Raw genomic sequence first — 14,587 nt, forward strand, 5'->3', positions numbered from 1 at the left:
TCTTTGGGGGGTTGTGTAAACACAGTGTGTCTTTTAAGGTGGGAAGCACAGTGATGATATGTCCTGATACAGAATCTAGGTTTCTTCTTTTTCTGCAGAGTTTTGGGTTCTTTTTGGAGGTAATACTGACGGATGAGGAACGAGCTACATTTTGTCTGGAGTTCGATTAAAGATTTGACCTCTGATGATCAAACCAACTATCACTGAAAACAGGCCCTGCAGGGGTTCCTGTTGCCGCTTCACCTTGACGGGGGACTCTTCTCTCTCTCTGGTCTCACTGGGACCACAAAGATATCTGCAAATTCACAGCATCTTCACACATGATCCTATCCTTCACTGTACAGGTGAGCAGCAGCTCCTGGTGTCAGTAGAGATCACACCTGCAGTATTATCCCTTTAGGTGATTGGATCTAACGCTGCTCTTTGACTTCAGTTTGATCTCCACGATTTCTGGTTCAGAGCGAAGAACCTCAGATTGGCTGAGTAATCTTCACATCACTTGAAATCCATTCCAAACAGTCTATGTAAAGATTTTCTTCAGGTTTAAATTATTGAGAGGATGTGGTTCACGAGTGTCAAACTCAATCACTCGGGGGGCCAAAATCCACAAGACACCTTAGCTCGCGGGCCCAATAGGACAGACATTTATGGAACACTCTAAAACTTTAAAAACCGTATCTTATCAACATAATTATGAACTAGATATACGGCATTACCTGTGATAATGCTAGTGTGAATGCTGTGAGCTGAATTTGGCTGAGGAAGATGCTGAAATTGATAGCTGAAAACACTGACGCTAAAAGCTGAAAACGCTGAAGATGATAGACAGCTAAAATATTAGCTAAATGCCAAATTAGCCTAAAAAAACAAAAAAAAGTAAAACGTTTGCTTTGCCAGAACAGCTAGCATGTAGCTGAAAAAATGGCTAAACTTCAAAATATCCTTAAAAAATTAAAAAAGCCAAAGTAAGTCAAAACAGATAGTGTGTAAATGCTAGCCTACCTCCAAAAAAGCCTAAAAAAATGAAAAAAAGCTTAAATTAGCCAAAACATCTAGCATGTAGCTGAAATATTAGCTAAACACCAAAGAGATAAAAAAAAAAAAAAAAAAATCGTACTAAATGCCAAAATTCTCCAGAAAGCTAGCAGAATGCCCATTCTTTAAACTTTAAAACTGTAACTAACATAATTATGAATAATAAAAAGTCAGGAATATTATTCCAGAATAAATCAACTTAAACCTTAAACACTTTCAATATTTTACTCTCTATAAAAATATATTTTGTCAAAATAAGGCAAGTTAAAAATAAGCGCAAGATAACATCGGACATTAATAACAATAAAATAAAATGATCTGGAGGGCCGGATCCGGCCCCCGGGCCCTGACTTTGACACATGTGATGTAGTTGGTCCACAGTGTAAAAATAAGTACAGTCTAATTGCTATATCAACGTCTATGGCTTCAGTTCTTTCTAGTGGAAGAGGATCTTTAGCTTTTCAAAATAAAGTGATGTGATGCAGGATCAAAGTGAACAGATTCAAAGCAACTTCACTGAAGATCCTTAAGTATGAGGTATTCAAATGGTGACTGCAAGAAAATCAAAATAAAAGGAAAGCCACACACTTATCTCCCTCCTCCTCGGCTTGCATGTACAGCTGGTGACACAAACAGTTGTGAAACGTCCACATGAAAACACACATCCTCTAAAGCTGCTCAGACAATGATACAAATCTGTACAGGGTTTAGCGTTTGTATTTACAGAAATCCTTTGTTACATTTGGCGTCTTCGTCATGCAATCGCAGCGGAGCTGAAGATGCTGCAGAGCGGAGAAAGCGCATGTGCACGACTCTGAGCACAAAAAGGCAGCAGGTAAGCATGTTTGATGGCATTATTATCTGATGTGTGTGATTGTGCGTCGTTAACAAGGAATCGCTCTGAAAGACTTCCAGACTTTCCAAATGTCTGCAGAACTTTCCACCAGGAGAACCGAACCGTTTGTAGAAATAAAACGTAAGAACTAAAAACAAAAAAACTGATGAAGCTAAATCTCGAGTTAACCCTTTAACACCTGAGGCGTCGTCAGTGACGCTTAAACACAAAATATTAAACGTACTGTAACTTTTCAACCATTAACATGATAATTCCAGCAGATCAGACCAGAATCTGCTGGAAATATCATGTTAACAATTACAAAAATGAACTAAGCAGAATATGCTAATAAAAATAGCTACAAAATACACAACACAAAAGCAAAAATCACGAGGAACAACACATTTATAAATTATAGATCTCGAATGTTGGTGATAACATAATAATAAATGATAAAAACATGTTTCAAGTTAGCAATTTATTCTGTTTTTCTTTTTTAGTTTCACATTTTTGTTCTTTCATAAATTCAGCTTCAGTTTCTCTCCTGGTTTGCTTTCAGAAATGTTTTGTTTTTGTGGTTAGTACGACTAAAGAAAAGCTCCACGGCTCAATAACTGTCTGACATGATGAGAGGAATCTAATTACAGAAACGCTATAAGAAAAACAAACAAGCAGAAGTTGCTTCAGTCAAAAGCAACAGTCCTTAAAACAGTTATGGTGTAAATTCACAAAAGATTATTTTAGATTGTTAAACCGAATAGTCATTTCTAGTATTAGCTGGAAAAGGGAAGCAGCCATCTCTGAATGTGAAGAGCTGGAAGGAATGGCTGAACGACGACCTGCTATAGCAAAGAAACTCAGAGGAACAACCGTCAGGTGGATTCACAGCTTAAATCTGGACTGCTGTCCTGGAAGACATTATGGCTGAGGAAGGATTGGGAAAGAAAACCAGATAAGCTTCAAATTTTTAGGTTTTAAAGCTCAAATCTAGGACTTCTGCCTTTAGACCAGGGGTCCCCAAACTACGGCCCGCGGGCCGGATCAGGCGCATTTGGTCCGGCCCTCCAGACACGCTGATTGAGAACCACACAGAACGTGACTTTTTATTCCACTCTTCTGCAGTCTGAACTATGACGGGAGAAGATTATTTATTGGTTTATTAGTGATTCACTTTTTCTTTATTATTATTTTTTGGGCGTCCATAGATCGTCAGCTCTTTCAGCTATTAAAATAATCTGCTCTTTTTGTGCTAGCTTTTTCAACATGTGTCTTGGCAGTAACTAAAGATTTCTGGGCTACGTTGGGGTTAAGCTAATATTTCAGCTACACGTTAGATGTTTTGTCTAATTTAGGATTTTTTCAGTTTTTAGGTTAATTTGGAGTTTAGCTAATATTTTAGTTTTAAGCTAGCTGTTTTGGCAATGTTACACATTTTACCAGTTTTTCTGGCTAATTTCGTATTTTGCATATATTTCAGCTTCATGCTAGCTGTTTTGGCTAATTTAGATTTTTTCAGTTTTTTAACCAAATTGGCATTTCCCTAATATTTAGCTAGCTAGGGTTTTCAGCTAATGACTTCAGCGTTTTTAGTTTCCATTTCAGCATCTTCAGCGGTCACATACAGCATTCACACCAGCATTATAGCAGGTAATGCTACAGTTTATATCTAGTTTTTTAAAATGTTTTTGTAATATTTTTCTATTGATCTATTTTTTTTGTATTATTTTCTATGAATATTACATTCATTAATTATTTAAAATTTGGCTATGTGTGGCTTTTTGGAAAACCTTAAATGTTTACATTTAGGCTGTGTTTCTTACACTTTTTCTGCTAATCTACAAACCGACCCCGGCCCCCCATCAGAGAAGAAAACAGTTAGGTGGGCCTCACAAGAAAGGGTTTGGGGACCCCTGCTTTAGACGGAGGATCTGTTGCTATTACAGTGTTCCCTCACTATATTGCGGTTCATCTTTATGTGGTCTCACTTTTTTGCAGATTTTTTTCAGTACAATATTTATGCTTTTTTTGTTTTCAAGCATATAGTGAAGAGTTTTACCGCCTTAAAATATCTGTCATTGTACTTCGTGGATTTCACCTATTGCGGTTTGGATCGTAACTCCGCGGTATACTAGGGAACACCGTACGGAGATAATACCGTGTGGCTCTTAATCAAACGTGAGAGAAGAGTGAACTTTTGTTCTTCTAGGGTTCATAATTCTCAGGTTGTAGCTTTAGCCTGTTTAGTAACTGGTCTCTATCAGAGAGTGACTGAGCCGCGGATGCACTATTGACTAGGGATGGGCCGATATCATTTTTTACAATCGATACGATAACTAGTATTTTCTGTGCAACTGTGACCGATAGCTGATATTTGCCGATACAGAGATTTCAGTGTCTAGAGCAGGGATCTGCAACCTGCGGCTCCAGATCCACATGTGGATCTTTTATATCTCCATGGTGGCTCCTTGGACAATCATAAAATAAGTCATGGGGACTGCTGATCCAGACATGTCGACCGTCTGAGTCAGCAGCTCCTGCTAATGGCTGTCTAACCAAAACAAAAAAACAAAGTCCGCAAAAGACTAGCAAGGTCCAACCCCAAACTAAAATAACAAAACCCAGCAGTATAAGAGAGGAAAAAAACAAACAAACAAAAAAAAGAAAACAAAAAAAACGAAAATAGCTATTATTTTAAGTAAGGATTATATAATTAGAATTCATTTAATTTAGATTAGTTAAAATTATAAATTGTAGGTTTTTACATTGATGTTGACCTGAAGATGTCTTGTTTTCTCAAAGCTACCTTCGGAATGAACACATTTTATATTCAAAGCAAAACTTTGGAAAAATGTTTGTTCTTTTATGAGTTAAAAGCACATGTTATCTTATACTGCACAACACTGGTTAATAACTGCCCAGAGCTGAACTGAGATGATCCTGTTTGGCACAGAGCATTTTTTATTTTAAAATTAAGTATTAAAAAAAAAACACATTTTTAGAGACTCTATATTATTTTTTATATTTTTGCTTTTGTTCGTGCCACAAATATAGACATCATTCATATTTATTATTAATAAAAAGAAGGTCATGAACGCAAATCCAAATTTATTAAAGGTTGAAGTAAGACTAAACAGCTCCTTCTGGGTTTTGATCAGGAGAAAACGAGTCCTAACGGCTCTTTTACCGTTAAAGTTGCCGACCCCTAGTCTAGAATAAAGTTTAGAGATTTCCTTTTCTTTTTCTTTATTAGTAATATAACATCTAGCGGTCTGCTAGCTTTGTTTTTAACATAGCTACCAGTCCAAGCAGCTCCTTTTTGTCAACCAGAGGGCAAGACAGGTGGATGTGGTCCAAAAATGGCGAGTTGGAGTTACCCTAATTGTCAAAAAGTGATGTGGAGGAGGCTCGAACCATTCGTCCATATTTGACGAGTTGGGAGTGCGAATAACAGTGTTTCCATTACAGTTTTGCTAAAAATGTCTATTTCAACACTCCCCGAAAACCACCTCCTCTAAGCGCAAAAACTTTTTATTTTTAAGAATGCAAGTTTTTTTATTGTGATCTTTCCATTAGGATAATTTATTATCAAAAATCCAATTTTCAAAATTTCAGAGTCAATGGAATCGCAGCTATCGTGTTGCTTGAACAGCCAAAAGCATGCTGGGACCCCTCCCCCGTCTAGCGTAAGACGTACAGGGGGGAGGGGAGAACACCAGTGCTAAACAAGGACTGTAACCCCCGGTCAAAGTAAAAGAGAAATATCGGTGGAGTATAGCGGTGGAAATTTTGATATCGGACCAATACGGATAATCTAAAATGATGCAAATATCGTCCAATACCGATACTGGCTCTGATATATCGCCCATCCCTAGTAATGACCACCAGTTCCTGTGTTTGAGTGTAAGCTGCATGGTTTCCCTCGGGAACAGAATCTTTCTGAAGGCGTACTTAGTGGCTGAGGAAGTCAATGCCAGCTTTGACGGTGCGTCCGGTGGAGACGTCCACCGCCATGGCCCGGATCTCAGTGTCACCGAACTGCATGAGTGTCTGGATCTCACGGCGCTGCGCTGTGCTTTCTGTTCCACTCACATCCAAGCGCAGAGTCCCGCACTTCCTGACCCCAGGCTCGCTGATGAAGCTCACGCTCTCCTTTTCGGAGCAGTAGATATGGATGACGATGACCTGCTGGGAAGGCTTCGCTGGCGTGTAGCTCCGCTTGACCAGCTCACCCAACGCCACAGACTGGTCGGCGGCGATGAAGGTGTCGAACACGTCGGTGCACCAGCGCGTCCCGTCCTTCACCAGCAGTTTCTCCGGCGGGTGCTTACCCTCCACGAAGCGGTTGAGGACGCCGACCCCGTAGGTCAGCGGGGAGCGGCGGACCTTGATGACGCTGGGGTCGAGGCCGAACAGCACGGCGCCTTTGAGGATGGTAAGGCCGACGTCGTGAGGGATGATGATTCTGCAGCGGCCCTGGAGCATGTTCTGCACGGCCTGCTGCAGCAAGGGCGACTCAGCAAAACCTCCAACCAGGAAGAGGAACTTGATGTCGCACACCTCCGGCTTCTCAAAGAGCTCAGCTATGAGAGGAAAAACACAAAGTTATCGACAAATAGAAAGGGGTACATCCATTCCTATGATCTACTTCATGACTACTTTAGGTAACAAATCAATATTGACTCATACCAGCTAAAATATGATTATTTATGTACGTATTTGTGTCACTTAGCGTGATTATATATTTGTACAATATGGATTATAGAATATAGATTCTTAAATGTAAGTCAAAATTGGGCCCAGCAAATCCTCAACACTCTTCTGACATTCACAGAGGAGTTTCTTTAAATCCCTTATCAGCTTTTATCTATTCCAAGTGTTCCCAGTGATCTATTAATGATGATTATGCCATTTTTAGCCAAAATAAAACATTTTATTGTCTTATAGGACATAAATTCTGCAGAGTAGTTCATTAGACATTCACATCTTGATTGTGGGCGGCACCATTGGGGCGGAGCAACCCTGCTCACCCTTCTTCCCCCACCCATTCCCCCAAATCAGAAATACAATTTTAAGCTTAATTTTCTTTATATTAGGACTGGGAATTGATTACAAAAAATGTATCGCAATCAATTTTGATTATTTTTTTTCTTGTTACAGTATTTGCTGACTATCTGTTATCTGTGAATAATTACAATCAAAATAAAATGTACACCCAAAATTGTACATTAAAAATAAATGTATCAGATTACCCACACTTTTGTGTTGTGATTAAACACTGTTAATCCCAATGCCGACATCTCCTTTGATGATGATGAGTGCTAGTGCTGTGACAGAAATCTGAACCTATCTGCTGTAAATCAAAGAATTGTTCTCATCTGTCGCCAAATTTCTGAATCGCAACAGCTGGTTTGTTGTTGTTTGCACAAGTATGATTTAATGAAACAATGTATTTGAGAAATTGTGTTTTTTCAACATATTTTCGTACAGTCTCATCCTCTCTGCTTTTCTGTATCTAGCCTTAAGCTCAGGTTCCTCTGCTTTATCACCCTTTTTGTTTGTACATTATTTTTCATCTTTTTCCATTTTTTAAGCTTTTGGTTCCCACATATTCCTGACAGTGATCCCCAAAATCAAAGGGATTTCCATTCTATTTTATGGCGACCATTTTTAAAAGGAGAATCCATAAAATACAAATGTTGTGCAGTGTGAGAGAGCCATTTAAACTCCATGCAGACCAATCCAAGCTCAAGTAATGTGACCCATTTTCCTGCTAGAGGAAGTCATGAATCATGCAGACTAGACGTTTAAACCACCGTGGCTGTTTGATATCTGAGAAACAAAAACATTCCTTCAGCTTAGGAGAATGCAAATCATCAAATACACATTTTTGAAAGTTTTCCAAACTTATTTAAAGACCCACTCCCATGAAAAATGCAGTGTGTATCATTTTCTTGAGATGACATACATAAAGAAAATTAAACTGAAATTTCTGAGTATTTCTTTATTTAAATCTTTGCAAATCAGGAGCAGATGAAGAAATGGAAAAAGGTTGTAGCTGTGAAAATTCACTGGGTGGGCCTCAAGCTCCATGCTCTCAGCAATGGGGGAGGGGAATGGGGGATGGGGTTGCTATGTGCCAACAGTCCCCCCTACAACTCAGAGGTGAATTTCGGATGAATTTCTGCTGCTCTGCAGAGACTATGTCCTAGAAAGCAACCCAGGTTTTTAATTTTGTCAAAAAACAGCATCATTATGATTAAAAGACGACTGGAAAGACTTTAAAAATGGATCAAAAGATGTTTAGAGGGAGATTTTAAACGTCAGCTTTAGACACAAGATTCTTCTAGTCTCAGAATCACTTTAATTACATTATTTAATTTGCTTTATGCATGCTATGGCCATCTTAATCTCATGCTTTCTTCATCTGACTTGTATTTGTGATTGTCTTGTGTCTTCACATCTCAAACAGTCAAATCATAGAAGGATCTTACTGAGGTGTTGAATGATGTGGTCTATGGTGGGCTTGAAGAGGGAATTCATGGCGTCTGGACTCATCCTCAGCATCCCCTGAGACGACCATTTAACAAAGTCCACACTACACAGGACAAAATGACAGGAAAATGTGTCAGTAATTTGAATTCAGCACAAATCCATGTAGTAAAAAAAGCAAATGGACTTAAAAATGCATGCCATTGTCATTTAAGAGCTTCTTTCTCTAGTTTAATCTTTGCTTCAAATGTAGGTAAAATGCTAAAAAAAACAGGATGTCAGACTGTGACCTAGAACTGTTTTTTCTTTCTATACTTAGAATCAAAGTTAGCTTTTTTGCTGTTACTTCATTGATCGTTGGAGTTAAATAAAAATATTCTGTGGTAGGTGAAATCTGCTAAGGAGTTAATTTAGTTTTTATCAAAATTGCAGATGTTCAAAGGTTGTAAAACCCATCACTTCACACCATCTATAGATTTCTAAGACTGACATGAACATTTTCATTCTTTTCTCTTGTATAACATCTGAAAGTTCAAGTCTGTATTATAACAGTCTAGGATTATGGAATGAGAGCAAAGATCTGATCGAAGATTTATGTAAATTTGAACGCATTCTGTACAGGAGGCATGGCACTGACAGCCAATCAGGGTGCAGAACACAACACACTGAAAAAAAGTTATTTAAAAAAAGGATCCAAAACTGCTCTAAAAATCAGCAAAACTGTGATAAATGAACTGTCTTATACCGATGGACCACTGTATTGCTAGAAATGCTTAAAAAAAAAAATCATCATTATCATAAGTTATAAGTGAACTGCACAGATTTCAGAATCTGGAATCAAAACGTCCCCTCAACAAGAGCTGAAACTTAAGGAGGCCAATACGGTCTGTAAACAGAAAGCAACCTCATGTAACATGACTAATAACCACATTTTAGATTTAGAAGGCATCACTGGTAACATGAGCCATAGACCACAGTCCTACACAGGAATCTTCTTTAATTTCTGATCTATTTACACATAAAAAAGAACTTCCTTGTATATAAAAAATTACTGAAACAAAGAACGCAAAATAATGCGATGTGTGTGACTCAAACCCATCACAATTTCTATCACACATTTTATATAAAGTAAGTAAAAGAAAATGTTTAAATTAAAACTAAACAGAAGATCTAAAACACACAAGTTAACAATGTCATCACCAAAGATCAAATAGCTGTGACGTTTATAGGTGATTGTTGATGATAACACTATTAAAGTGTTTTCTTGTCCTGCAGGCTCTCAAAGATGTAGCTGCTGTTTTAAAAAATGTAAACCACATATCTTAGCTAGTGCTGTCATGCCATTATTTTTGTGCGATTAATCAATCGTGACTAATTATTTAATCGATTTAATCATAATGATTTTTAACCTAACAATTGCTGTGAAAGGCCTTTGTTTAAATTTGTGATCAAAAATCGAAATTCTCCAATCTACCACATAAAAAAGAGAAAACTTTTCTGAGCAAAAAAAAAAGACCTAAAACTTTACATTAATACCACAATTTAAATGGTGATGTAACTTATTCTACAGTTTACCACAACAGCAAGACAGTAGAAAAGACCAGAGAGTGATTTTATAAATAATTTAACCTGTTTGGGTGACTTTGATCATTTTAAAGACTGTGATGAAGCAGAAAAGAAATAGAGAATCTAAGAATAATTTAACTATTTAGACTTTGGACTGTTTTTGCTTTTTTTTTAACTTTAGCCTTATCATCTGGACAAAAACAATCGCTACGTGGTGGACTTTACCTCTGAAATGATCATTTGTTTAACTTCTCATGGCGATCACTTTTCCAGAGACTGGAAGTGCTACAAACAGCTGTGACCTTGGTCGCGGTTGAAATAATCTGCTTTTGTAAAAATAAATAATAATTGCAAAAATATAACAACACTGAAGTTCTAATAATTCATCTAATATTTATAGCTTTCTTAAATGACCATGGTTTGAGCGCAGGGCCGGTGATGGGCAGCATGGCGCCCTAGGAGAAACGTGATTTCTGCCCCCTCACACACAAGCATGCACACACATTAATATAACTGCATGCAAAAAAGAACAACTGTAGCTGCCTGGAATATGTTAAAATAAGTATTTATATAATTTTTATTCTCATAATTAAATAATAATCTCTTAAAAATGTTTCTAGCATAATAACACTTCTCCCTTGCCAGGATACGAACCCCTAACATGTACAGTGGCAGGCGGAAGGGCTAACCACTGCACTAACATTTGGTATGACTCTCTCTGATCTTTAGACAGATATCTCCAGAGTTCAATGTTTAAAGGTTAAAGGACTTCTGTTGTTAAGAGTTTAAAAAAAAAAAAAAAAAAAAAAGAAAACTAGATCGCCAGTTAAATTTTCTTTCCTGACCAAAAACAAAAGTATTTATCAACCAAAATGGTGGTGGGGGGAGTGAATTTCCAAGCAATTGAATGTAAATAAAACAGACAAACTTCTGCTTTGAGTCTGTTTTTTGTCCTTTTCCTTTCTTTTTTGACCTTGAAGCTGTCCCTGGAGGCTTGTTTTGCTGCTTTTTAATCCTTAAAGTTTTAAAGAAACACTAATGGATAACACCCCCCACCCCTTGTGTCAGGCAAAGAGGGGCGCAGCACCAGGCAAAATTATTGATTATGTCACACGTTTGAGTTATTTTATTCATGCTTTAAATTATTAGCTTTTTTTAAAACATTTTTACACAAAATGAGCAGTGTGTGAAACTGTAAAAAAATTAAAAAATGAAAAAATTATTCCAACTTGGGGCCCCCTCCAGCAGATGGTGCCTTAGGCAGCCGCCTAGGTCGCCTATGCCCTGGACCGGCCCTGTTTGAGCGGGATTATGCCTCAGGTGTGCACTAAAATAGAAGTAACCATTCGATGCAAAAATGAGATTTTAAATAAACGATGAGCTAAAATGTCTGTAATTAATTTATGAAGATTAAAGCGATTAAATGACAGCCCTAATATTAACCGACAATAGTCAAAGATTTGTTGCAGGTGCCTTCAGAACTGTTCTCCATTCAGCTTCTCTGGGTCAGAAATTGTTTAAATTTTTAAAGACTTATCCTCCTTGTGGAGACATTCGTTGAGCTGATGGAGTCACCATGAAAGAGGGTTATGTTGGGTTTAAACATTGTCGTGCATTCGGATTCCCCATATAGCAGAGGTGACAAACTCATTTGCACAAAGGTCCAAAATCCCAAGTGTGAATGCTGTAAACTGAATTTGACTGCTGAAGATAACTGATAACACTGTTGATAGCCAGCTAAAATATTAGCTAAATGCCAAATTAGCCTTAAAATCTTTAAAAAAAAATCTAGGTTAGCCCAAACAGCTAGCATGTAAATATTAGCCTAAATCCAAAACCACCTAAAAAAAAAAACTTATAAAGATAAGCCTAAATTAGCCAAAACAGCTAGCATGTAGCTGGAATATTAGCTAAACTACAAAATAGCCAAGAAAAATCTCAGTAAATGCCAAAATAATCCAAAAAACTAGCAGAATGCCAATTTTTAAAACTTAGAAACTGTTAACTTTTTAACATAATTATGAATAATAAAAAGGCAGAAATATTATTCCTGAATAAATCAAACTAAACCTTAAATAACGTTCAATATTTTACTCTCCATAAAAATAGATTTTGTCAAAATTATACAAGTTATAAATGAGCACAAAACAACATCAAAATAACAATAAAATAAAATGATCTGGAGGGCCGGATGGGGCCAGATCCGGCCCTCCGGGTAATGGTGCCATAGAGGAATCAGTGCTGTGTTGAGGTCTGTAAAAGACTTTTTGACGTCTGATTTCTGAAGTCTGGTTGTCTCCATAATGTTAATGTGTCTGTTGAGTAATAGATGGGATTGTCTGCTGTGGTCCTGTGTTGTAATTCATGGCCAGCAGCAGACAAATGATGGAGTCTGCTGACCACAGCAGAGCGCTGAGGAAACAAGCGTCTGGAGAACAAATGGAAATGTTTTCTAATGTCTTTAAAACAGCACGAGCCAAATGGAGCCTTTACATTTGAAGAAATCCAGATGTTTTTGAAAGTGTTTTCCTCAGCGATGTCATATCAGCTTTTAATCACCATGGAAACCATCTCCTTAAACATAATATTTTAACAGGCATTCTTTTTTCAGCTCACTTGCTCTTGCGCAAAGCGTGCTCCACACTGTGACCCCTAAACTTCTTGTAATAGTCGATGAAGGAGAAGGGCAGGTTGATGTTCAGGGGGTTGGTTCTGTCAGGAGCCGCCGCTCTCTTCCTGGACTCGAAGGCGATCATCAGGTCCACCCAGGCAGCCGGCCTCTTTATCTTGAACTGATCGATGAAATCCTGGCCAAAGATCCTACTCAGCAACTTTTCAAACTCGTAATCAATGCCGATGGAGCCGTAGGGTCCTCCTGGGAACAGATGTGTTGATAATGAGAGTCGAATGACTCCGAGCTCTCTCTGCTAAAAGAATTACGCCCTGCAGCCCCATTACCCGAGGCTTTGTAGAGCTCTTTCAGATGTCCCTCCGGAAGTCGGATCTGATGAACCGTCAGGTCCACCGTTCCTCCACCACAGTCCACAACCACATAACGGTCACCTGAAGAGAGAAAACATGAAAACAGTTAAGCTGAGGACTGCAGCATCTGCATATGCATGAGGTCCTCTTTGCTGGCTTCACTGCTTCATGTCTGATATTCACTAGCAGAGATCCTTCATAAAAAATGGATGAGATCCTCGATAGCTTCTGGCTACAGATGGTGAAAGATATACATCTTTATTATCTAAATTATATCAACATCCAGTTGGACTTTAAGTCAAATCAATGTTTTGTAATTTTGGTAAAACTGCTGAAATTACAGAGGTACATTTCTAACACATGTTAAGGAGCATGACTGTTTGATGTGAAGCATGAGCATCAGTACTGGCTGTACCTGAGCCTAATCTGACTGAGCTGAGGTACTGACAAGGGTCGAGTCAGGTCACATGACTGGCGCCTTATGAGGGCTGGGGTGACCCAAACCCCTGAAATGAGAAGGTTAGCTCATGGATCTGAAGCTGAGGCTGTGTTCCTGGTCTCACCCCGCCTGAATACTGGGAGGGGAAAGTGAGTCAAAGAAACCTTGGCCTGCAAGCGACACGAATCCAAGTGAAAGGTCATCAGGAGCACATTATTTTTTTTTTGTCTATCTTTATAAAGAAAATTAATCTTTCAAAATAAAGTACTACAAAAGTTTATCTTTGGTGCACAGCCTTAAAGTGACAGTTTTTGTTTTTATTTTAGCTGTTTTTTGAAGTGCAGGTTGCTATTGTAACTGTGATAAACTAAAGATTACTAAAAAGAGATGGGTTTAATGACAGTCAAAGAAATAACGCTTTTTTGTTTTCATTTTAATAAGAATTACCCAACACTAACTGATACTACTTTTGTTGATTTAACTCGCTTTCCCTTGTTTTTCAGCAAGTTTCACATCAAATTTGCTTGACTCATTTATTAATTTATTTAATTTAAATCAGGCATAGGCAACTGCAGAGCTATGTCTGAATTCTCCCCTACTCACTTCATAGTAGGGCTGGGTATCGGTTATATTTTCCAAAAACTATTCGATTCGATTCACAAGAGCCTGAATCGATTCAATTCCAATTTTTTTTATTCTTCAATTCAATTTAATTTTAAGTTTACACATTTATGCACATTTATACACATTTGTTTAGAAATACATTAAAATCTACTTTATGATTTGAATATATTCATATTAATTTGATCCAGTTCACATACTGTAAATGTATCAGTGAAATAATGAGATTGTTAATATCATCCAGAGTTACATGGATTCTCTAAAGGAGAAGTTCTAACTAAAATGTTCAGATCATTAACATTGGAAACATTGTTCTGCTTCTCCTGGAGGGCGTTTCAGTTTGGACAATAAGTGGCGATCACGCTTTAGAAGTACACCTTATTCAAGAAGAAGACAACAGTATGAAGGAAAAAACGATGTTTTAGACCCAGATTAGTTACTTTAAAAAATATTTCCTTAAAAGAGTTTTGAAAATTAATGCCTGTATGTTAATAAAGATGTTCATTTAGGCAGCAATGTGTTTTCTTGGTCGACCAAGCGTTAGCATTAGCCACCCTATGGGAAATTTTACTGAACGTTAGCATCAAGCTAGCGGACTTTAGCTTTATGTGCTAAATCGA

At 37.8% G+C, this 14,587-nt stretch overlaps 1 protein-coding gene across 1 annotated transcript in view; it reads right to left on the bottom strand.

The window, feature by feature from the left end:
- Positions 1 to 4,426: 4,426 nt before the first annotated feature.
- The window catches only part of hspa12a (heat shock protein 12A), a gene marked incomplete at its 5' end in the record, with an annotated part of 82,293 nt that continues 72,132 nt past the window's right edge, over positions 4,427 to 14,587 (bottom strand). The window contains 4 exon segments of the mRNA XM_024296765.1: positions 4,427 to 6,450; positions 8,362 to 8,465; positions 12,542 to 12,800; positions 12,884 to 12,988. Of these exon segments, the coding sequence (XP_024152533.1) occupies positions 5,819 to 6,450; positions 8,362 to 8,465; positions 12,542 to 12,800; positions 12,884 to 12,988 (1,100 nt within the window). The 3' untranslated portion in view covers positions 4,427 to 5,818.

Source organism: Oryzias melastigma, linkage group LG15 (genome assembly GCF_002922805.2).
Source record: "Oryzias melastigma strain HK-1 linkage group LG15, ASM292280v2, whole genome shotgun sequence".
In the NCBI taxonomy this organism is placed as follows: Eukaryota; Metazoa; Chordata; class Actinopteri; order Beloniformes; family Adrianichthyidae; genus Oryzias; species Oryzias melastigma.